General features: G+C 44.2%; 1 protein-coding gene across 1 annotated transcript in view; it reads right to left on the bottom strand.

Annotated features, from left to right (window-relative positions):
- The window catches only part of GLIS1 (GLIS family zinc finger 1), a 146,938-nt gene that overhangs the window by 34,793 nt on the left and 88,089 nt on the right, over positions 1–24,056 (bottom strand). The window contains exon 4 of the mRNA XM_073563633.1: positions 176–337. Within this exon, the coding sequence (XP_073419734.1) occupies positions 176–337 (162 nt within the window). The remainder of the gene's footprint in view (positions 1–175; positions 338–24,056) is intronic.

The following is a 24,056-nucleotide window of genomic DNA, read 5'->3' as shown; positions in this document are numbered from 1 at the left end:
AACTATACAAAGTTATTTTTGGAGATGATTACAGTGCCGTTAGTGATGCACATTGCACTGGGGACAGTTTAGTTACTAAAAATGATGTGACAGGTTCCCTTTAAGAATTCATACTGGTAGCCTATTTATATCATGCGTGTAAGCATCTTGTGTTCTTCTTGTCTACATTTCTTACCGTGTCCTGGTGGGTCCTCTGGTGCTTAGCTCTGTCGCTGGAGTTGCTGAAGGCTTTTTGACAGCCGGGATGTTGACACACGTACGGCCTTTCTCCAGTGTGGCTACGTAGGTGAATTTTCAAGTTTTCCAGCCTGGAAAATGCTTTATTGCAGCCTTCAAACTGCAAAAAAAAAGTATAATCCTTTACCTTTAGAAAAACGGCAAGAATTTAATATATATTTTAAATCATAGATTTACACCAAGCAGATAGGAGTAAAAGAGGGAAAAGGAAATGTCCTCAGATATCCTGGCAATACACAAGTAAATTGGCGCAATGTCCAATATTTTATCAGTGAATTAAAAAAGTCACGCTTGCAGTCAGACGCTGAAAACAGTCTTAGCATGGTCCGCCTCACACAGATGATGGTCTTGTTTAATGTATCAGTGTGTGTAAGAGCTGTCAGCCTGGTCCACTTATAACAGGTAGATGTAATGTTGATTGATTTATTAATATTGCCAAATAACTTTGTATACGAAGTAGACTCATACATATCACACACACATGTGACCAAAAAAAAAATTAAAAAGGGAGAGTTTCTTATTTAATCTTTTAATAGTGGAAATTTTGGTGATGCACTTGATGGCTAGAAGAATTTTGTATAAACCTATGGTTTGTTTTAGATTCCATTTTTACACATCGGTTAATGTTACATTTATACCAACTTTTACTATGAGTTAAATGCAGAAAAATGAAGGTTTTAGGCTGAGAAAAATCTCATACACAAATGTGCAGCCTGTGACTCACTGTTAAAGTTTCTGCCTTCCATACTACAGGTCCTGAGTTTGAATTCCAGTAGTGACAAGCTACCAGAACAATATGATAATTAAAGATATAAAGGCAGGTTTTGTAGGCCGCCCGCATAATGTTCTGATTTGGAGGCGAAGAAAATAATAATCTTTATTTTTATATAGTGCTAACTTATTCCACAGCGCTTTACAGTTTGCACATATTATCATTGCTGTCCCTGATGGGGCTCACAATCTAAATTCCCTATCAGTATGTCTTTGGAGTGTGGGAGGAAACCCACGCAAACACAGGGAGAACATACAAACGCCTTGCAGATGTTGTCCTTGGTGGGATTTGAATCCAGGACTCCAGCGCCGCAAAGCTGCAGTGCTAACCACCGAGCCACCATGCTGCCCATATTTAAGTCCTGTGCAACAAACTACACAGATCACAAAAGGTGCAGAAATCATGAGTGCTGACAAATACTGTTCAGATCAATGTCCTGACTGGGCCACAGTGAAGCTGAATGAGCTGCACAAGTCATAAGTCAGCACCTGAATAATAGCTTTATACACTGAAGACAATTTAGCAAAATTAATGCAAGGGAAAATGGGAGGAATCAGATAATTCCAGTTCACATGTTTCTCATGGGACTGGGAAAATGTGCAGCAGAAAATGATCCTTGCTTCCATGCATCAGGTAAAACAAAATTAGTACATTATATGTGTCATACCATGCCTATATGATTGACATCATACAGTACTCATACGTGTATTAACAGACAGTGCTGAGATCTATAACGGCATACCTAATAGTGCCGCTTGTCATAAACATTTCCATAAAGTTCCCAAAATAGTGACATACTGTGCCCACATAAAAAGTATTATATAGTGCCCATATTAACAGTAGGAGGAAATGCAACATATAAAAAGTACCATACAGTGCTCGTATTAATAATACCAAAAAGTGCAAATATAAAAAGTACCATACAGTGCTCATATTAATAGTGCCAAAAAGTGCAAATATAAAAAGTACCATACAGTGCTCATATTAATAGTACCAAAAAAAGTGCAAATAGAAAAAGTACCATAAACAGCGCTCGTATTAATAGTACCAAAAAACGTGCAAATAGAAAAGTACCATAAACAGCGCTCGTATTAATAGTGCCAAAAAACGTGCAAATAGAAAAAGTACCGTACAATGTTCGCATTAATAGTAGTGTCAAACTGTGCCCATATACCGTAAATATTAACATTTAGTGCTCAGGCTAATAATGGCATACCATTATGCTATGCCACATATACTCTTTCGTGGCTGTCAGGGGTTGATAGCAGAAGAACAAGATTGGAATTTGGCAATCAACCATATCTGTAATTCGGTTGTGATTTTAATAAATAAGTGTTTATTCCTGCGAGCCTTTAAAATAACTGCGTTAAATAACTATTACTACAAGAGCTTAGAATGTAAAATATCCATTTTTGCCTGATTTGCATTTGAAGATTTATTGGCGATAGTTAACTGAGCGCAGGGAGATGCATCGCTATATTAAGAGACTTTTAATTAAACCCATATGGGAATTTCACAGTTTTCTTTATGAAGATTCCTAAAAAAGGCAATGTTTGAATATGTATTTGTACTGTTAATTTTTTTTATGTTATGAGCATTCATTTTACATGCTGCGAAAATATTTCATGTATTTTGGTAAGAAATATACTGAATAGTTTATAAATCATGGTACATGTATTTTTATCATAAAGTTACATTGCCGTTTTACAATACTATAGACCTATCTACATTATATGGACAAAAGTATTGGAACAATACACATCACACTACAGGAGCTATTATGGCCTCTCATTCTACAGCCATAGGAATTAATATGGAGTCGATCCCTTTTGTAGCTATATCAGCTTCCGTTCCCCCTTTCTACAAGATTTTGGAGGTGCCTGTAGGAATTTTTGCCTATTTATCCAGAAGAGCGTTTGTGAAGTCAGAGGAGAGGAGAGGTCGTGATCACAATCTCCAATCTAGGTCATCCTAAAGGTTTTGGAGGTAGTTGAGGTTCGGACTCTGTACGGCCGGTCATGTTTTTCCACACAAAACTACTCCAACCATGATTTTTTTATGGATCTGTCACACTAGGCACAGTCACGGGGAACAGAAAAGGGCCTTTCCAAACTGTTCCCATAAAGACGGAAGCTGCAATTGTCCAAAATGTATGGTATGCTGAAGTATTAAGATTTCCCTTCACTACAACGAGAAGGGTCTACAGCTGACCCCTAAGAAACAATTCCGTAGTATTAACCCTCTTCCACCAAAACTGGGCATATTGCAGTCAGGTGGGTAACGTTCTCCTGGAAATTACCAAAATCAGACTTCTCAATCAGATAGAGAAGTGTCATCCGTCACTGCACAGAACACATTTCCTCCAGAGACCAGTGGTGGCGGCTTTATACCACTCCATCCAACGCTCAGCATTGTGCTTGGTGATGTGAGACTACATGCAACTGCACAACCATGAAACTCCCTGTGGGGGGGGGGCGCAGTCTTTAAACTGATGAGTTAAGTCCAGGTCTGGACTCTGCCATTATGCAGTCAGCAGAGCGTTGGTGACTTTTCGGCCTTCTGCTCCTCGGCACTTGGCTCCTGCTGTGTAACATTATGGGGTCTGCTCTTTGTGGCTGAGTTGCTGCGGTTCCTTCCACTTCTCAATAATATCACTCACAGGTGATGGGGGAAGATTTAGGAGGAACAAATGTCATGAACAGACTTGTTATCTCGGTGGCTCCTATTACGGGACCGCGCTGGTATCAGTGAGCTCTGCCCCACCGGCCGTTCTGTCACGTTAGAAAAAACGTATACATCGGGGGTGAGGGGCCGGAGGTTATACACCAGGGGACAATAGGACTGAATAAAAAAATCTGAATTCAGTCATTAAGATGTCTGTTCCTTTACATTTGTCCATATGTAGTTTATTTCCAGTGATATCTGAACCCCCCACTTCACCCATTTACTATCTGCTCCCTGACTTCTGCCCCATGCTCACGCCTCGCTACACATCTATTTAATATATAGAGGCCATGAAACACAGAGATTACTCTCAAGGCTCCTAATTATTCTCTTACGTACTGTAACATTTTGGAAAATGTAACTGCTGTATATCTTTAAAGAAATGCACTACGGGAGAGTAATGTGTTATCATTTTTCTGATGGTAACAAAGACTGACTGCGGCCATTCTTGGCATCAGTTTCCCATGATCGCACATTCAGATTTTTGGGGACAAATCTGATTAATCCTTCATAAAAGTCTGTGAAGCTAAATGAAGTTCCATCTAATTTATCTCTAAACTTTTTTGGTTTTGATTAGAAATTTTAAACAATTAGCTTGGGCAACTTACATTTATTACAGTTCAGGATACCTAATGCTGTTCACCATCAAAACAGCCTGAATCTCCGCTATCTTTTTTTAGGGCATGAATCTTAGCTTGATTCTTATTTATTACTAGCTGAAGAGCCCGGCGTTGCACGGGCATAGTAACTAACTGCTGTCCTGCTCTCTCCTTCCACAGCCCCGCTCTCCACTTTCCGTCCCGCTTTTTCCCTCCGAAGACCAGCTCTCCACCCGCCAACCCGCATTCTCCCTCAGCAGCCCCACTCTCCATCTGTAGTAGTGGCCCGGATTGGGGGGGGTCCACTGCTTACCGCAACCAGACGACACAGAGATGAAACGGAGGCAGATTTCAGTTGCAACAGGTCCGAGTTTATTGGCCGTCCTCCTGACGACCATAGCCATACACCGCAGTTCCTTTACAGCTCTCCGTATTCATGCCCGGGTACCTTCACCTTCCTTCAGTCGTAGTGACGTTCCTCGCGGATCTTTCGCTGGGGCTGTCCTAGACCTATCTATCGCCAGCGCTTCACCTGTCCGAGGTCGTCGTCCAATCGGTACCCCGGGGCCTCGTCTGTCCTGCGGTTCCTTGTGTCAGGGCCACCCCCTGACTGTTTCTTCCTATCAGTCCCCTCGTCGAGCTCTCCACCGTTGTCAGTTCTCCGTACTGGTTCTTCTTCGGAGCTCCTCCCGGGACTAGAGCACTCTGGAACCCACTCCTGTTCTATTTATCCCCCTCCTCGGGAATTTCCCTCCTGGGTTCCTGTCTCCCCACCCCCATGACTAAGCGGATTCCTAAGCCCTAAGCTGATGTCAAGTCCTGAACTACGCTCCCCCCTGCCATCTTGTGGTCAATTCTAGGTATTGCACTTCCTTTTCCATCTACCCCCAGCTGTCTCCCTTCTGTCATTGCTACCATCCGTCTCCAGTACACAAACCATCCCTTCTTCCTCCAGTCAAGTCCATCCGTCAAGTCACCTTCCCCACACTCCCCCTTCCTTTGTCCATTGTCATCCCTGACAATCGTATTCCCTACCTACGTCGTTCTGAAGCTTGTCCACCATCTGTTGTCGGACCGGTTGTTGGGCCAAACCCGCCATACGCGGGGGGGCCAAACCAAAACGGGAGCACCATGTCCCGCGCAGCCTACTGCTACTCGCCGACACGCATGCCACGTGACAACTTCTTTCAGGTTGGCGAGGTCCACCCGGACTACTCTACGGCGTGTACCTCCCACTACTCTCCCCTACTACTTCCTTCAACTATCCGGAACGCCATGACCGAGGTCTTTCGCCTACCAGTTCATCGTTGGCACCCGCCCTTCCTTTTGGGGTGTCCGTGGTGTTGGGGACCTGACTGACGGACCACTGTCTGGTTCGATATCTCTCGGCTCTTTGTCCTTCACTTAAAAAAAAGAGTCATGGTCGGCGTTTTTGTCACATCTACCTCGTACCCGGGACCTGTTACACACATTTTTTTTTTTGTTACACACTACTCATTAAATCAACTTTTAGCATGCCGTTACTTCTACTTTAATAACAATAGGAGTTACTCAACCGGAGTAACCCCTTTTTTTTGTTTATTTTTTTTCCCTTTAACGCCTTCTCCAAACACACTATTTCAAACATAAAATGGAAGTACTCCCCCTTCCTTTAACATTAACACTTCTTCCTTCGCATCCCCGCTATATCAGGAGAAAGCAATAAACAATAAAAACATTTTCCTTAACTTGGACGCATAACTGTCCTTTTGGGCCTTGTGAGAATCATGTGGGAATAGTGGATGAGGGCAGGTATATCTCGCCCAGATTCCTTTCCTATGTGGCCTAGTCTGGTCAGTATCGCACCTGCTTACTAATGGATAATGGGAGGTGGATATATAAGGATGCAAGGTGGTTGTGTGAGTGTCTCAGCCTGGGAACACAGAGAGCCTGTCTGTGTGAGAGACACACACGTGAGTGGAAGCAGTGCCCACTGCAACTGTGGTTTGGCTGGACGGGAGAAGCCCGCCAGTTGGTAGTTAGGTTGTCCATTGTTTAGTTAGTGCCGGACAGGCAAGGATTTGTTTTATGTTTTATTTCCTTTTGCATTGCTTTCACCGTTAATAAACCTGACCCAGGGTCAGTTATACACGAATCCCCGCTCTGCGCCTGAGTTTCATGCTGAATGCACGTGACCTTTGACCCCAGCAAAGGCGATCCCGGAGTGTTTTATCACAGCCTGCACAACGGTGCAGCGAAATCCCGGTAGTCCGGGCCATCTCCTGATGGCCGATGTCTCATCAGTAGTAAGGGGCTCCACAGCCGTGGAGCTCCCAGGATGCTGGGAGTGTCTCTAGGGGTCCTTTTACGGGGGCTTGTGGCTTTCGGGTTCAGCAATCACGGCTACCGTGTAGTAACCACGGGGACAGTACTCCTTGTAGTATGACACCAAGTCCCCTTCCTGCAAAGCCCGGCCATGACGGATGGAAGTCACGTTGATATATACCTTCTGGCCGATTGCGAGGTCCCGAATGAACCCGTATCCTTTTTCCAGATTGGTATACACGAGCCGCCCCGTAGATCGGGAAGCCGCCATGCCAGCCTCCCCTCTCTCGTGGAGCAGGCTCCAGACCTCCCGCTCTCTGGCCTTCTTCTTCTGTATGACCTCCGCAACCCAAACGGAGGGTCCGGTGTAGGCCGCGGAGTCCAGTGGGTGGGACGCGGCCGAGGTCGAGAGCGGGGCAGAGGCACCCACAGATTCTGGCGGCCCACCAGCCGCTGGGGCCAGGCAATGGGCAGGGGCAGCCGTGGGTCCCGGTGGATAGGCCGCAGAGCCCGACAAGCAGGCCGCAGCCGACTCCGGGGGTGACGCAGATGCGGCCGCGGGGCAGGCCGCAACCGGAGTCACAGAAGGGGCAGGGGTGGTGGCAGGCCCCAATGGATAGGCCGCCGCCTCAAGGTAGAGCGTGGCAGGGACGGCCACGGGTGGACTCCTCACCGGAGACACAGGACGTGGCGCCACTGGGCGGGGTGGCTCGGGGACGTGGGCAGAGGCGTCGCTCAGCCCAGCGGAGGCCGCAAAGCCCTCCGCCACCAGGCCCACAGGAACGCAAGAGGCCGCGCGGCGGGGGCTGGTCGTGGAGCCGCCGGCTGGGCCGAGGGACCTCTCACCTCCCCGGCGCCGCGGCCTCCGACAGGCCACCCCGCGGCTCCTCCCGCAGCCTGCGATCTTCACCCCGCCGTTCGGCAGGGCTAGCCTCCAGGCTCGTGGGTCCCACGGGGAGGCTCCCAGGCGATGTTTTCGGCAGCTGCTCCAGCAGAGCCCGCAGCCGCTCCTCCTCTCCGCCCCATGTCTGGGGGGCAGTCAGTGGCTCCCGAAAGCAGGTCTCCCAGCGAGATTCGACCTCTTGACGCCACCGCCATTCCAGGCGTCTGAGGCCACAGCAGCTGCAGCGTCGCATCCCGTCCGATGTACAGCAGTCGAATGGCGCCAAACAGCCGCAGTCGGTCTTCCCACCCGGGCCACTCCCGCCCTTGGGTGGAGCGATGGTCGGCTTCTCCACCCATCTTCCCAGGTCCAGTATAAGGGGGCGGCGGTCTCCAGATATACACCGCTTCCCCCAGGGGTGAATTTGAAACGGCCCCAGTCTGTCCAGAGCAGCCGCAAACGCCTGGGCCTCCTCCTGGCGTTGGAGTACCACAGCCATGTTGTCCGGCTTCTGGTACCACCCCAGATCTTCTGATGACAGCCAAGGATCTGGAAGCAAGTCTCAAATTTGTAATCCACAGGCGAGCAAATTTGTAATCCACAGGTGAGTAGCTCAAGTCCTTTTTGGGTTCTCCTGGCGCAGGCCTGCCACGGAAGGTGTAGTATTAGCGGCGGCGGATCCTGCCGACTACGCCAAATGTACTAGTGGCCCGGATTGGTCCACTGCTTACCGCAACTAGACGACACAGAGATGAAACAGAGGCAGATTTCAGTTGCAAAAGGTCCGAGTATATTGGCCGTCCTCCTGACGACCGTAGCCATATACCACAGTTCCTTTACAGCTCTCTGTATTCATGCCCGGGTACCGTCACCTTCCTTCAGTCGTAGTGACGTTCCTCGCGGATCTTTCGCTGGGGCTGTCCTAGACCTATCTACCGCCAGCGCTTCACCTGTCCGAGGACGTCGTCCAATCGGTACCCCCGGGGCCTCGTCTGTCCTGCGGTTCCTTGTGTCAGGGCCACCCCCCCTGACTGTTTCCTCCTATCAGTCCCCTGGTCGAGCTCTCCACCGTTGTCAGTTCTCCGTACTGGTTCTTCTCCTCCCGGGACTAGAACACTCTGGAACCCACTCCTGTTCTATTTATCCCCCTCCTCGGGAATTTCCCTCCTGGGTTCCTGTCTCCTCGCCCCCCATGACTAAGCGGTTTTCTAAGCCCTAAGCTGATGTCAAGTCCTGAACTACGCTCCCCCTGCCATCTTGTGGTCAATTCTAGGTATTGCACTCCCTTTTCCATCTACCCCCAGCTGTCTCCCTTCTGTCATTACTACCATCCGTCTCCAGTGCACAAACCATCCCTTCTCCCTCCAGTCAAGTCCGTCCGTCAAGTCACCTTCCCCACACATCCACCATCCCGCTCTCCCTCCACAGCCCCTGTCTCCACTGGCCATCCCGCTCTCTCACTCAGCAGCCCCACTTTCGCTTTGCAGCCCATCTGTCTCCCTCCGCAGCAAAGCTCTCCATCCACCATCAAGCTATCTCCTCCCGCAGCCCCACTCTCCAATCGCTGACCCGCATTCTCCCTCCACAGCCCCGCTCTCTCCCTCCACAGCCCCGCTCTCCACTGGCCGTCCCGCTCTCCACTAACCATCCTGCTCTCTCACTCCGCATTACCTGTCTCCACTGGCCATCCCACTCTCCCTCAGCATCACAGCTCTCCACCCGTATCCTGCTCTCTCCCTTAACAGTCCCGTTCTCCACCCGCCATCACGCTCTCTTCTTCCACAGCCCCGCTCTCCACCCGCCGTCCCGCTTTCTCCCTCTGCAGCCCCGCACTTCATGTGCCATCCTGTTCTTTCCCTTTGCAGCCCCGCTCTCCATCCGTGTCCCACTGTCCTTTCACAGGCCCGCTCTCTCGTTCCACAGGTCCGCTCTCTCCCTTCACTGCCCCGCTCTCCACGCGCCGTCCTGCTCTATCCCTCCGTAGCCCGGCTCTCCATATGTTTCCCGCTCACTTCCTCGCAGCTCCACTCTCCACCCGAGTCCCGCACTTTCCCTCTGCAACCCCGCTCTCCACCAACCAGTGGGCGGGCTATATGGAGTGGGTATGCACACACATACATACACTCAGCTTTATATACAGTATATAGATGATCAGAATTGAGCTATATTCACGTTCTGGAGTAGAGATGCGGGGTTGGAGGCTGAGTCAACGGGGAGCTGGCTCTTTGGATTCTCACTGAATGGCATTGAGCAGATTCCAATGTTTTGGAACACATGCAAACTGACAATAAAAAACTGTTAAAAATCGTTAGTGGATAACAATTACATATATTTTTTGCACATTATTCACATCGCTTCTTTTTTTAGTGTAAGTGATTCAAGATAGGAGAGGATAGAAAGTAAATTCCTTAAAGGGCACCCCAACAGGGTACTACTGAGTCAAACATGGATCACCATAAAGCCTTATAATAATGTCAGTATACTAGCCTGGGTCAAGGCCTTAAAGGGGTTGTCAGGGACCAAGCAATTAATAACCCATCAAGTGAGCGGGAAAAGAACTGCAGTACCCAGCAGCGGCTAGTAAACAGATACTAGAATAGAAATGCAGTGTTCTGCTCCATACAAAGCTTTCATCTGACAGATGCTGGAGCAAATATCAGCTGATCGGTGGGAATGTTGGGTGTCGGACCCTCACCGATCTCATATAGTTAACTTATCCTCCTGATAGGAAAACCAAAGAAATGAGCAGGAACATATGTTGGTATAAGACAAGTGCAATGTGTAGTCACATGTTCACACTGTGACCATTTAGCAGACAAAACCTAAGATAAAAACAAAATGAACAAATACTCTTTAGTAAATAAATAAATAAATAAATAATAATAGTACATTTAAATAACGTAGGGTACTTAGTTGACATTATTTTGATCAAAAAAAGGGTAAAAACCATCCAGCCGTGACAATGTGTACCCAATTGGTACAATCCTATCTCTTTTATTAAACCTCATCATGTGTTAGGAGACCTCTATATTGATGGGGGCAGAGCAGGATTCAGGACCGACTGTTCAAACTCCTGCCCATGGGAAGCTTTATAGAAGAAATGCCAAGCTCAAAAATAGGGAGCCACTTCCTTGTTTCTGCAAAGTTCAGGAGACCAACGCAAAAAAAAGAAATGAGCCAGAACATGTAGGTACAAGACGACCTGGGTCCGTCTCTGCCCCCATCAATTACGAGGTCTTCTGACACATGGTGAGGTTTAATACTAGTGATAGGACCCTCCAAATTGGGTACACCTTGTCACGGTGAGATGGCTTTTACACTTTTTTTGATCAAAATAGTATCAACTAAGTACCCTATGTTATTTACATGTACCATTACTATTTATTTATTTATTTACCATAGGATATTTTCTCATTTTGTTTTTTATCTTAGGTTTTACCCTATGGATAGGTCATCAGTTGTTTACTTCTGGACAATCCTGCTAGAAGTGCATTTGTCATCAGACAGGGTTTGGGAAGGCTTTATCTTTATGGTATGTGTTTAGTTCTAGACAACCCCTTTAAATGGACAGAACATTACAAAATTATCAGATGAGATTTGTAAATGAGAAAAAATGTCATATGTTTTGCATTATTCCCCAATGGATTTCATGTTAATCTGAATTTTCAGAAAAGCCCCTGTATGGCTGTTACCAAAATTGAAAACACTTCTGGCATTTTATGGGTTAAGCTATGCATTAAAAAAGTGAAGCCCTCAGACCACCATGGAAAATTCACAGTGTACAGAAGCGAGAAACGTAACCATAATCCCTTCTAATTAATCTAATCACAATATTTAACTAGCTGCGCTCCCACTGAAGCGGCTAATTAAGCCTTCTGCCATCAGGCCGTGTTTTGATTAAGTGATGCAGCCCCGGCCATTACAAACTTAATACAAGATATACAATTAGTGTATACATTACGTCAGCTCCAAACAAAGATCCTATTCAGCCAGGCCAGGCACCACGCTTTCTCAGCTATTTTGAGGGTTTCATTTTGGAATTAACAAATTATTCGTTCGCAGAGAGCGGACAAACGATAGTAACGAGAATGTGTACTTTCTGGATCGTTACACCATACACACATTAAAACACATCTGCAAATATCAGGCGTTCACTCGTGAACTTAAATAGTTAAGAATTGTGAAAAACTTAATTTAAAACTGTGATTGATAAGATTTCAAAAATTGGGTTCTATATGCTTTTTTACTTAGGTCATTTTCAGATGCCCCCGATGGGGTGCCTAATTAGTGTCCACTAATCTGCTCTGCTCAACCAGACTTGGCTCAACATTGCATTCTAACGATCTATAATGATCTTGTTGCAGATTTCAGCTTTCAGGAGAATCACCAACATTTAGACATTGGGGGGGGTTTTACTTGGGACATAGAGTAGCCATTGTGATTCTTCATCACAACATGTTGGATTACAGGAAGAGAACTAACACACACAAGAACCGAGAGGCCGTATAATATAGACTAGACTGAAATACATGTGCAAAAACTAAAACAAATAACAGGAACATCTGCTGTCTACTCAACACAGTTCCTCTACAACATAAGCCTGCGACTGTTGTATACTCCAACAGATGTAAGGAGTTGGCTCAGTGGTTATCACTTTGCTTTTCACTGCTCTGGTCCTAGGTTTGAATGGAACCAAGGGCAATGTTGGCACGTTTTTCCCGTCTCAAATGTGTCCTTCAGTTTCCTTCGACACACCAAAAAAATATTGATAAATGAAATTTAAGTGGTGAGCCACAATGGGCACAGTAACCCAATATGAGCGACAACAATGTCTGTACATTGCTGTACAATATTTTGGTGTTAGATAAATAAATAAAATAAAAAAATAGCTTAAGTACCAGTGTTTGTAAGCTCTGTATTGTGGCATCACTGTGTGCATTATTTCAGTGCATGTTATTACTATAATGTGACTTCAGTGTAATCTCTTCTGCTATGACATCTTCACTGTTTGTTATTTCTGTTTTGTGACATCACTGGGCTTATTATCCCTGTGGTGGGATATTATTGTGACTATTACCTAGATGCTATATATTAAGAGACTCGGCACTCAACTTAAGTGATCAGATAATTTAATGTTGTCCACAATAGTAGTAAGCAAACATTTCGGTCTTACATCAGACCTTCATCAGTTACAGAATAAAGTAAGGTTATTAGGTTATAAGGTTATAAGGTTATTAGGTCAGGTGGACCAATAATCTTGGTTGAAGATCACTAGATCATTAAACATTCCATGTCATGAAAAAGTAGGGCAAGGGTTGTCAGACCTGTGCACATATAGGGTTAAGTGTGACAACCCTTGCCCTACTTGCCCTACTTTTTCATGACACAGAATGTTTAATGATCTAGTGATCTTCAACCAAGATTATTGGTCCACCTGACCTAATAACCTTTATTCTGTAACTGATGAAGGTCTGATGTAAGACCAAAACATTTTGCTTACTACTAGTGTGGACAACATTAAATTATCTGATCACTTAAGTTGAGTGCCAAGTCTCTTAATATATGTTAATGGTGTGGGAACCTACTCTGGTACCTACTAAAGCTGTGCACACACTTATCTATTCAACCATTACCTTGATGCTGTGACATAACTGTAATAATTATTTCTATGCTGTGATACGACTGTGAGCATTTTTAGGGTGTCAGGCCTGTTTCACACTTGCTTTTTTTTGCAGCGCGTTTTTCCCGCAAAAAAACGCATTGAAAAACGCATACAAAAGCATACAACTGCTGCGTTTTTTTCAAGCATTTTTATGAGCATGCATGAAAAAAACGCAGCATTTTTATGCGTTTGTATGCGTTTTTAGTGCGTTTTTACCGCGTTTGCGTTTTTTTCCAACATTAGGTGGCCCCTCACACTAACCCAAACCATGACTTTACTAACCCTAACCCTGACCCTAACCCTAATCCTAACCCTAACCCTAACCCTTAACCAAACCATACTTAACCCTAACCCTGACCCTAACCCTAACCCTGACCCTAACCCTAACCCTTAACCAAACCATACTTAACCCTAACCCTGACCCTAACCCTGACCCTAACCCTAACCCTAACCCTGACCCTAACCCTTAACCAAACCATACTTAACCCTAACCCTGACCCTAACCCTAACCCTGACCCTAACCCTAACCCTTAACCAAACCGTACTTAACCCTAAACCTGACCCTAACCCTAACCCTAACCCTTAACCAAACCATACTTAACCCTAACCCTGACCCTAACCCTAACCCTAACCCTGACCCTAACCCTTAACCAAACCATACTTAACCCTAACCCTGACCCTAACCCTGACCCTAACCCTAACCCTAACCCTGACCCTAACCCTTAACCAAACCATACATAACCCTAACCCTGACCCTAACCCTAACCCTAACCCTAACCCTGACCCTAACCCTTAACCAAACCATACTTAACCCTAACCCTGACCCTAACCCTAACCCTAACCCTAACCCTGACCCTAACCCTAACCCTAAACCCCCTTAACTAACCCTAACTCTAACCCAAACCCCTAAATTCCATGGTTAACAAAAAAAAAACGCATGTGCAAAAAAACGCATACATAAGCATGCCAATGCGCACATATGCGCACCCATAGACTTATATTGGGTGTCTTGCTGTAAAAAAACGCATTGCGCGCGCATGCGTTTTTTTGAGGCAAATCGGACGCACAAAAAATGCAACAAGTTGCATTTTGTGCGCCCGAGCGCATACCGCAAAAAAACGCATGCGCGGTAAAACGCGTACAAACGCATGTGTATGCGCACATAAGCGCATCCCATGCAAAGTATAGGAAAAAAAACGCATGCGCTATTTAGCGCTAAATTACCGCGAAAAAAAACGCAAATGTGAAACCAGCCTTAGTATGTCAGGTGAAGATATTGCATTCTTCAACTTATGCCTCTGACAAAAATCTATATAATTACAGGTTTATTGTTACATTGGTTATTTATTATTTAGCGGCTTTTGGCTCGGTCTGGAGCCATGGTGACTTGATGGATGAATGCTCTGTAGGAAGATCGATCTTATGCAAGGCTGGATAGGTCCGCCAGGGTCTTCCCCACTGTTATCTTCTTAGTATATGAAGCCATTGGATTGCTGGTCTTCTTCCCCTTGTTACTTCTATTCTTCCAACCATGATATCCTCCAGTGATCGCTCTCTTTGTATGATGTGTCCAAAGTAGGCAAGTCGTAACTTAGTGATCTTTGCTTCCAGTAACATGTCTGGTTTGATTTGTTTCAAAATTGATTTGTTTGTTCTTTTTGCCATCCATGGTATTGATAACATCCTTCTCCAGCGCCACATTTCAAAGGCATTGATTCTTCTTCTGTTGTTGATGATTCTTCTTCTTTACCTTGTTTATAGTCCCAACTAAATTACCCCTAATACTTTGCCTGTGCAAATATGGACTCAGTCGGATATGGGGGTGTGAAGATGAATTTTAGTTTATTATTTTACCCTTTGATGGATTTCGCATTGGCTCCAGTCAACTTGAACTGTTTATGTGTGACACTGTTATTTAGGAGGGGAAGTCGATGGCACTATGCATGTAAGGGGCACTTTGCTGGCACTGGTCAGAAGGAAATCTGGACAGCATTGTCAATAGAGGACTATCGCTATGGGGCATGGTCTACAATTGTTATTAGGGTTCACACGAAAAATTTCACTGCATCTTCTGCCATCCTGAAAATTATGCTAGGGGAAAAACACAAGTAATACTTTTGCTGGGGATTTTCCGCATGGTTTTCTGAGTCGAAAATCTACAACATAAATATAGTACCTACTGGAAGATGTCATCTACACATTATGGGAAATTTCCAAACGTACAATTCTGAAATCTGCAGCATGTCAATTCTTTCTATGGATTTTCAGTGCGGATTTCAACATTTGTTTAAGTAGAAATCTGCGACAAATCAACAACTCAATCCTCACATAACAGATTTTGCAGCAGATTTGCTGCTGTTTCACTACGTAAAATCAAGAGCAATTCAGCAATTTGTGCAAGCACTTTACCACTTAGTGAGTATGTAATAATTCTTATTTCCATAGGCAATAGAAATGAAAATAATATTCAATTATAGTACAGAAAAAAAAAAACAGAATAGGCAATGAAAGGTGATTATGGAGGACGGCCATGCGGGATCGATCTGATGCAGCAGAATTGTGCAATGTACAGTAGCATCGTGTACACAGTGTTCTCCGCAGCGCGTACATGAAATGCCATTACATCACTGAAGAATAAACCCCCTTGGTCCACTCATAAACTCCATGACTGTGAAAGCATTCCCCGAGGCAATATATTTTGACCTGTAGGCTGGGTACCGTCCAGATGTATTCATTCCACATCATGCGGCTGGTTGTAATTATTTGCAGGCTGAGGTGAGATTTACAGTTAGAAAAGTTTGGGGAATGTTACATTTGGATTCCATTTTCATCGTCTGACAGATAGTTGTGGAATATTTATCAATGATCTTTAATGCTCTTAATACAATAAACAGTTTATAATGTACATAAACATCATCTAATTAACTTACTAGTGATTATTACCTATCTAACAAAGACCTTAGTGATCAGGGCTAACCACTTAAAGGGGTTGTTCTGTCTGGACAGACCTTTTCTATACAGTATGTCCAACTGGGGATATGGATAAGCTTGAATCCCCGCCCATGAGGGACAGCATTGATATACAATATATTAACATGGTCTCCCTTTAATCTGAATTGATTCCATGTATTGGTGTAACTTGAAGCTTGTGGGCACCAAAAAATCACCAATGGGGCCCTTAACTAACACAGATATTTAATAGTAATAGTTTTTTTATATAAGGCAAAGGGACCTTCCGCACCCCCTAGTTTCCAGGGCACGGGTGCGATTGCAACCCTTGCACATATGATAGTATTCCCCAGACTCCATGTAATACCTGACCCCCTGCGATCAGGTAATCCACAACCCCTTTATGGGCTACTTAAAATGGTCTTATATAAGTTGAGATAAAATCATCTGGTACAACTTTTACCATACTGTGTATTTCAATATCTTTACTGAAATTTTGACCCTTCAAAATGCCAAAAAAAAGTAAAAATAACATTTTAAAGAGAATTGATGCTAATAAACAAAAATATTTGTCATCTAATTGAGGGCTGTTACAGGATTTGAGAAATAAAAGGAGACAAAAAAGTGAACCGGTTATATTTTATTATTTTCACATACTTAAAGGGGTTGTCCGGGCATAGGTATTCTTGACCTATATACAGGAAAGGTCATTCATAGCAGACCGTTGAGGGTCTCTCCTTTCCCCTTCCTTCTCTCAGTGTTAGGCCTCATTCATATGTCTGCTCTTCACACGTACAAGAAAAATGGACGGATTATTTTAATCATATTTGATAGAGAGTGGTCATAGTGTCATTGGTTTTTCTCATACATAGGAAAAAAAGTTTATTCATCTTCTAAGTGGCAGTCTGAAAATCGGACCACACTCGGATGCTAGATGGTCTGTGTGCTGTCAGATTTCTAAACGGACCCACAGATTTGCACTGCCGATTTTGATCTGATACCCGTATCAAAATGGAACATGTCTCCGTGATTTTGCACAGACCACTCAGTCCACAGAAAATCATGGACATGTGAATGGCCCCATATCACATGAATTTGTGCTATCTGTGAAATCACCGAATAGCACTTATATGGTGGGAACATTGGACGTTTGAATGAAGCCTTAGAGATAATGGAAGGAGGCGGAGAGGGTAGTACACAGATCTGCAATAGACAGGGGAGAGAGTATCTTGGAGGACACAGAAAAAGAACGGCTATAGAAAAAGAAGAAAACACAAGAAAAGTGCAGTATTGTAGCTTTTCTGATACATGAAAGCTAGTAAAAACAGCAGGACCCTGGTTATACATAGAGCTCCTATCCATCATGTATTACTGAGAGGGGAACTCCCTCAAAAGAAAAATTAGAAACTTGGATCAAGCTGCAAACTGCATATCAGGGGGTCTGAAATAAATGAAGAAATGAAAATTGCGCTACGTTTCAGTCAATAATTTTTACAACTAAAGGTATCCACTAACATTTTGTCAAAATATTGTCTCCATATCAAAGGTGACCCTAGTCTTTAAAAATGTATTAAAAATATACTACTGCTTGTAAAATATTAGCAATAAATACAAAACTGAGGAGTGTCAGAAAGGCTTTCATATAATAATTGGAATTTTATGTCCTGGTTTCCAGAGAAAGGAAAATGGCAGCATGGACTTAGAAATTGAATGTTCTGCAAATATGTTCTGGTGGGAAGGAGTCCGGAAGGACATTTTTATTTTTTTATATAAAGGGATTATTGACGGTTTAAACATTGATGTCCCATCCATAGGATTGAGACTTGATAGATGGGAGTACCAGGCACAGCGATCTGTACAAGTGAACTTATCAGCTGTGTTTCTATTTATTAGTCATTGACAGACTACCGCTGATTAAACATTGGTGGCTTTTCTTAATGATAGTCCTTCATTGTTTGAATCCTGAAAACACCCTTTACATTTAGAAGGCATTTTATGTTGAATCTATTTTTATTGAAAAAACAAAAAGACAAAGATAACATACAAGACATCAAACATTGTACACCAAGCCGTGCAAGGTCGCAGTATAGTCAGCCTCGTATAAAGGGCCCGTTACGCATAGCGATATCGCTAGCAATATCGCTATAAGTCACTGGTTTTGTGACGTTATAGCAATATTGCTAGCGATATCCCTACATGTGATACTTATCTCCGACCGGCTCCCCCGCTGTCTGTCGCTGATCGCACGAGAATGTCCTGGGTCGTTTCCCGTCGGCCACTTCCTGCTGGGCTTCCTGTGGCGCCGACGAGCAACGTGTGGACGCGGGCGGGAGGACGTCAGGATCGCCGCGTCTGACAGGTAAGTAAAGACCCCCGACTCCTGCTATGTCGCTGGTGAGATCTGCCTGTGTGGCAGCTCACTAGCGACCACTTAGCGATGCACCAGCGACCCATATCATTGTCGGGATCGCTGGTGCATCGCTAAGTGTAACGGTACCCTAAGACCAAAACATCTTCTGAGAAAAGGGCTCGTAATGTCTCAGTGGGATGAATGTTGGTATAGGGTTCATATGCACTACCATGTACAAGAATCAATCCAAGTAATTGGCACTATAGGTTGATAAACTCAACTACAGTCATATGTTAAAGTTTGGGCACCCCTATTAATGTTAACCTTTTTTCTTTATAACAATTTTGGTTTTTGCAACAGCTATTTCAGTTTCATATATCTAATAACTGATGGACTCAGCTATATTTCTGGATTCAAATGAGGTTTATTGTACTAACACAAAATGTGCAATCTGCATTTTAACAAAATTTGACCGGTGCAAAAGTATGGGCACCGCAACATAAAAGTGACATTAATATTTCGTAGATCCTCCTTTTGCAAAAATAACAGCCTCTAGTCGCTTCCTGTAGCTATTAATGAGTTCCTGGATCCTGGATGAAGGTATTTGTGACCATTCCTGTTTACAAAACAATTCCAGTTCAGTTAAGTTTGATGGTCGCCGAGCATGGACAGCCCGCTTCAAATCATCCCACAGATGTTCAATGATATTCAGGTCTGGGGACTGGGATGGCCATTCCAGAGCATTGTAATTGTTCCTCTGCATGAATGCCTGAGTAGATTTGGAGCTGTGTTTTGGATCATTGTCTTGCTGAAATATCCATCCCCTGCGTAACTTCAACTTCGTCACTGATTCTTGCACATTATTGTCAAGAATCTGCTGATACTGAGTTGAATCCATGCGACCCTCAACTTTAACAAGATTCCCGGTGCCGGCATTGGCCACACAGCCCCAAAGCATGATGGAACCTCCACCAAATTTTACTGTGGGTAGCAAGTGTTTTTCTTGGATGCTGTGTTTTTTAGCCTCCATGCATAACGCCTTTTTGTATGACCAAACAACTCAATCTTTGTTTCATCAGTCCACAGGACCTTCTTCCAAAATGTAACTGGCTTGTCCAAATGTGCTTTTGCATACCTCAGGCGACTCTTGCTTGCAGAAACGGCTACTTTCGCATCACTCTCCCATACAGCTTCTCCTTGTGCAAAGTGCGCTGTATTGTTGACCGATGCACAGTGACACTATCTGCAGCAAGATGATGCTGCAGGTCTTTGGAGGTGGTCTGTGGATTGTCCTTGACTGTTCTCACCATTCTTCTCTGCCTTTCTGATATTTTTCTTGGCCTGCCACTTCTGGGCTTAACAAGAACTGTACCTGTGTTCTTCCATTTCCTTACTGTGTTCCTCACAGTGGAAACTGACAGGTTAAATCTCTGAGACATCTTTTTGTATCCTTCCCCTGAAAAGCTATGTTGAATAATCTTTGTTTTCAGATCATTTGAGAGTTGTTTTGAGGAGCCCATGATGCCACTCTTCATAGGAGAATCAAATAGGAGAACTACTTGCAAGTGGCCACCTTAAATACCTTTTCTCATGATTTGATACACCTGGCTATGAAGTTCAAAGCTCAATGAGGGTACAAAACCAATTTAGTGCTTCAGGAAGTCAGTAAAAAGTAGTTAGGAGTGTTCAAATCAAGAAAATGATAAGGGTGCCCATACTTTTGCACTGGTCAAATTTTGTTTAAATGCAGATTGCACATTTTCTGCTAGTACAATAAACCTCTTTTGAATCCAGAAATATAACTGAGTCCATCAGTTATTAGATATATGAAACTGAAATAGCTGTTGCAAAAACCAAAATTGTTATAAAAGGTTAACATTAATAGGGGTGCCCAAACTTTAACATATGACTGTATATAAACATTCGTTATACATTACTTATGTGCAATGAAACAGGCTGGAGAGATGTCATTCCTCCCCAAGTATCATCTGGTACAGTAGTAGTATATAATGGTCAGACGCAAGAAAACAATAATTGTAAACATACGTAGCAACATCTTTACAGGTATCAGTAGAGGTGTATTTCAGAAGAAGAAGGAAAGCGGCAAGAAAGGAGGGAGAAAGAGCACGAAGGAGGTTAAGATGGGAAGATTAGGGGTAATAGGTTTTCAACCACGTGTCTGAAACCTAAGAGAGGGTAGGAACAACAAAAAAAGGGGGGGGGAGCGGACACCAGAGCTCCACACCGACCTCTATGAAGCCTCCTCAACCAGTTGAGATAGTTCGGTAGTTTCCTTAAACATGATCCAAGGTTGCCACACACGGATCAAGCGGATGTTGTCCCCTCCCAATTCAGCCATCAGTTCTTCCATACGGAAGATGTCTGCGAATTCCGATACCCATTCCGCCATAGTTGGCGGTGTCGCCGTGCGCCAATGGCGTGGAATTACCATGTGTGCCGCGGTGATACAGAACCGGAGAAGGCTCCGTTTCTGAGTGGATATGGGTCCCGGAAGGATCGAAAAGATGGCAATTTGCGGGGAGGGGGGAACATAATCTCCAGAAATTCTATGATAAGCTGAGAACACCTTCTTCCAGAAGGGTCGTATGCCACCATATATGGAATAGTGTGCCTCTTTCGGTTCCACACCGCCAACAGGTGTCGTCTACTGACGGGAAAATGTACTTCAGTCTGACGGGACAGATACCATCTGGTCAATATCTTAAAATTTTTCTCCTGTGCGCCCCCAGCCGGGGACATTTTGTGTGTGAAAAGGTAAGCTTTATCAAGATCCTCAGCAGATAATTTATATCCCATCTCCTCTTCCCACGCTCGGATGTAACTCGGGATCTCTAGCGAGTCACCAGCGTGGAATTCCTTATATAAAAGAGAAATCAGATGAGAGGGAGGGTCCTGCTGCTGTAGTAACTTTCCCAACCATGTCATGGGGGGGCGAGAAGTGCAGTCAACCATGTGTCCCCGGACAAACGACCTCGATTGTATTCCATCCAGGAGAGCGCCCTAGTGGGAAACTGTTCCCGTAAGGTTTCCAAAGATGGGATATCCCCTCCCACTAGAACCTGTCCCAGGCGTAAGTCAGTACTAATATGCCAACCCAAAAATTGGTCTCTGTGACGACCAGGAGGAAAATCTGGGTTACCAAAAATTGGTGTCAATGGGTTCAGGGCGCTGATCAATTTCTTTTTAATTTTTAAACAGTTCCAGAGCTGTAGAGCTTCTCGCGCCAAAAAGCCCGTGGATCCCTCAGAGTCGTCTGCAGCAAAGTCATAGCGTCGGATCCATGGGAGGTGTCGTAGAGGGATATTAAAGGATGTCTGTTCCAGTTGAACCCATTGCTTGGAACGGTGGCCGAATTGCCAGTCGAATAAACGTGCAAGTATGGAGGCCCGATGGTAGAGTTCTAGGTCAGGGAGGCCCGCACCGCCTCTGGACTTCGGGGTAGTCAGGATGGTATACTTTAGACGGGGCTTAGAAGTCTGCCAAATAAAACGGGTCAATGCAGATCTAATGGTCTGGAAAAATGCCTTCGGTGGTATAATCGGAACTGCCTGGAACAGGTATAAAAACCTGGGAAGAACATCCATCTTAAATGAGTTCATCCTGCCAAACCACGAGATGTTCTTTTGTCCGTACTCTCTTAAACGTTTCAGGGTCGATTCTAAGAGGGAAAAATAGTTTAGTTTGTAAAGGTCAGTCATGTCGGTGGGAATTTGAACACCCAGATATTGAATAGCTCCAGATTTCCAACGAAAGGGGAAATTCCCCATGGTCCTCACAAGTTCTGCCTGTCCCAGGGATATATTAAGGGCTTCAGTTTTCTGAAAATTGATTTTAAAATTGCTGACTGTACCATATTTTTTAAACTCCGCCATCAACGACGGGAGGGTAATGTGTGGCTGGGATACGTACAGCAGGAGGTAATCAGCATAAAGAGAGACCTTACAATGAGCGCGGTCTACCCATAGACCGTGCACACTGGGATTCCTTCTAATTGCCACTGCCAAATGTTCCATAACTACCGTGTATAAATTGGGCGACAGAGGGCAGCCTTGTCGTGTGCCGTTCCCAATGGCTATAGAGTCTGACAATTCACCGTTGACTAGAAGGCATTTTATAGCTTAGAAGATAAGCACAAAATTAAAAAAAAATAAAAAAAATAATGTCAGTGCCAAAAAGATCATTTACTTTTCCAAAATTTGTAGACCCATTGAATTGGATTACGTAGATGCCCAGTGCATTTGATCCCTCCATAAATATTTTTAACCTTATATGAAAATACCCTTGGAGTTGATGCCTCATGGTCACTAATGTTTTTTGGCATCCGTATTCAGGTGGCTGAACCTCCTGTCCGGACTGCAATCTCCATTTCTCCTCATAAGGAATGAGATGTAACTTCGTGAACCCCTTGCATTATGGAGCAGATTGTTTGCTCCATATTTGACAGGCTGGCAGGTTTGCATTTACCCATGGTCAGTTATATGAGACGGTTTTGCTAAAATTCACATAATGAGTTCATCGTCTTGGAAGTAAAGTCCACACATCAATTTCACGGCTCACACTCCATCCATAGATCGAAAAGCTGGATAATGTATGTAAGTGCCGACCGGGAAGAAGGAGGTTATTCTGCTTCCACATAAAAGCATATTAAATTTGCTAATTTCTCTTGTCTCAGACAATCAAAATTCCAGTTGTCTGGGACACTGAATCTAAGAAAGCAGGAAAATTAATCTTCAAACATGAAGGTCTAGAAGGCATTGCCTCATTATTATGGTTGGACACTATTCTGATTATAATGCAGATAAATCTCAAATGCAATAAAACTAAAATAACACGCACTAAGTATGAAACATAACAGGATATTGCAGGGAGATTAGATGGTTTCCTCTTACTACTGCATGGCCCAAGTGAATGGACCTGGTGAGAAGAAGACAATATGAAGTAGGGGGTGAATGTAGAATCTGGCAGTCATGGACTAGCCCTGCAAACCTTGAACATCCAGATGAAGAGGAACACAGTAATTAAGATCAGATGGAGAGATGAGCTTCTTACTACAAGGAATTACCTTGTGATCACTCATTTTTGGAACTATCAGAAAGGGATTAGATGGCATTTTGAAAGACCACAATAAATTGTCTCATTTGTTTCCTGTTTTTAAAGAGTCTGCAATCCTTTATCTAAACAGTCAGTCATATTGGCCCCGATTCATCAAGGCCGATGATTTTCTTGCCGGTCTTGATGAGGAAGCGTACTGGAGTTAGACCCTCCTGATTCATGAAGAGGCGCACACCTCTTCGAGAAATACTCCCATCACAATTTTTATCCTCTTAACATATTGCAGTCATCACATTACATAGCACTGTGTACTTACAATTGCTCATTTTGCATTTCTACTCAGATAATTCTTCTCTTTTCCTTTAGGTCTATGACATCACATGATTAAAAACTGATTAGCTGGATCCTTATAAGCTCTATGTAGAAACAGGAGGTCAATTTTCCCTGCATGAGTCATAAGTCACTGTAAAAGGCCCTTGCAGGAGGAGTTGAGGAGGAGGTGG

This window comes from Dendrobates tinctorius, unplaced genomic scaffold, assembly GCF_039654945.1.
Source record: "Dendrobates tinctorius isolate UK_male_01 unplaced genomic scaffold, ASM3965494v1 ptg000396l, whole genome shotgun sequence".
Lineage (NCBI taxonomy): Eukaryota > Metazoa > Chordata > Amphibia > Anura > Dendrobatidae > Dendrobates > Dendrobates tinctorius.
This window is presented reverse-complemented; position numbering and strand designations above follow the sequence as displayed.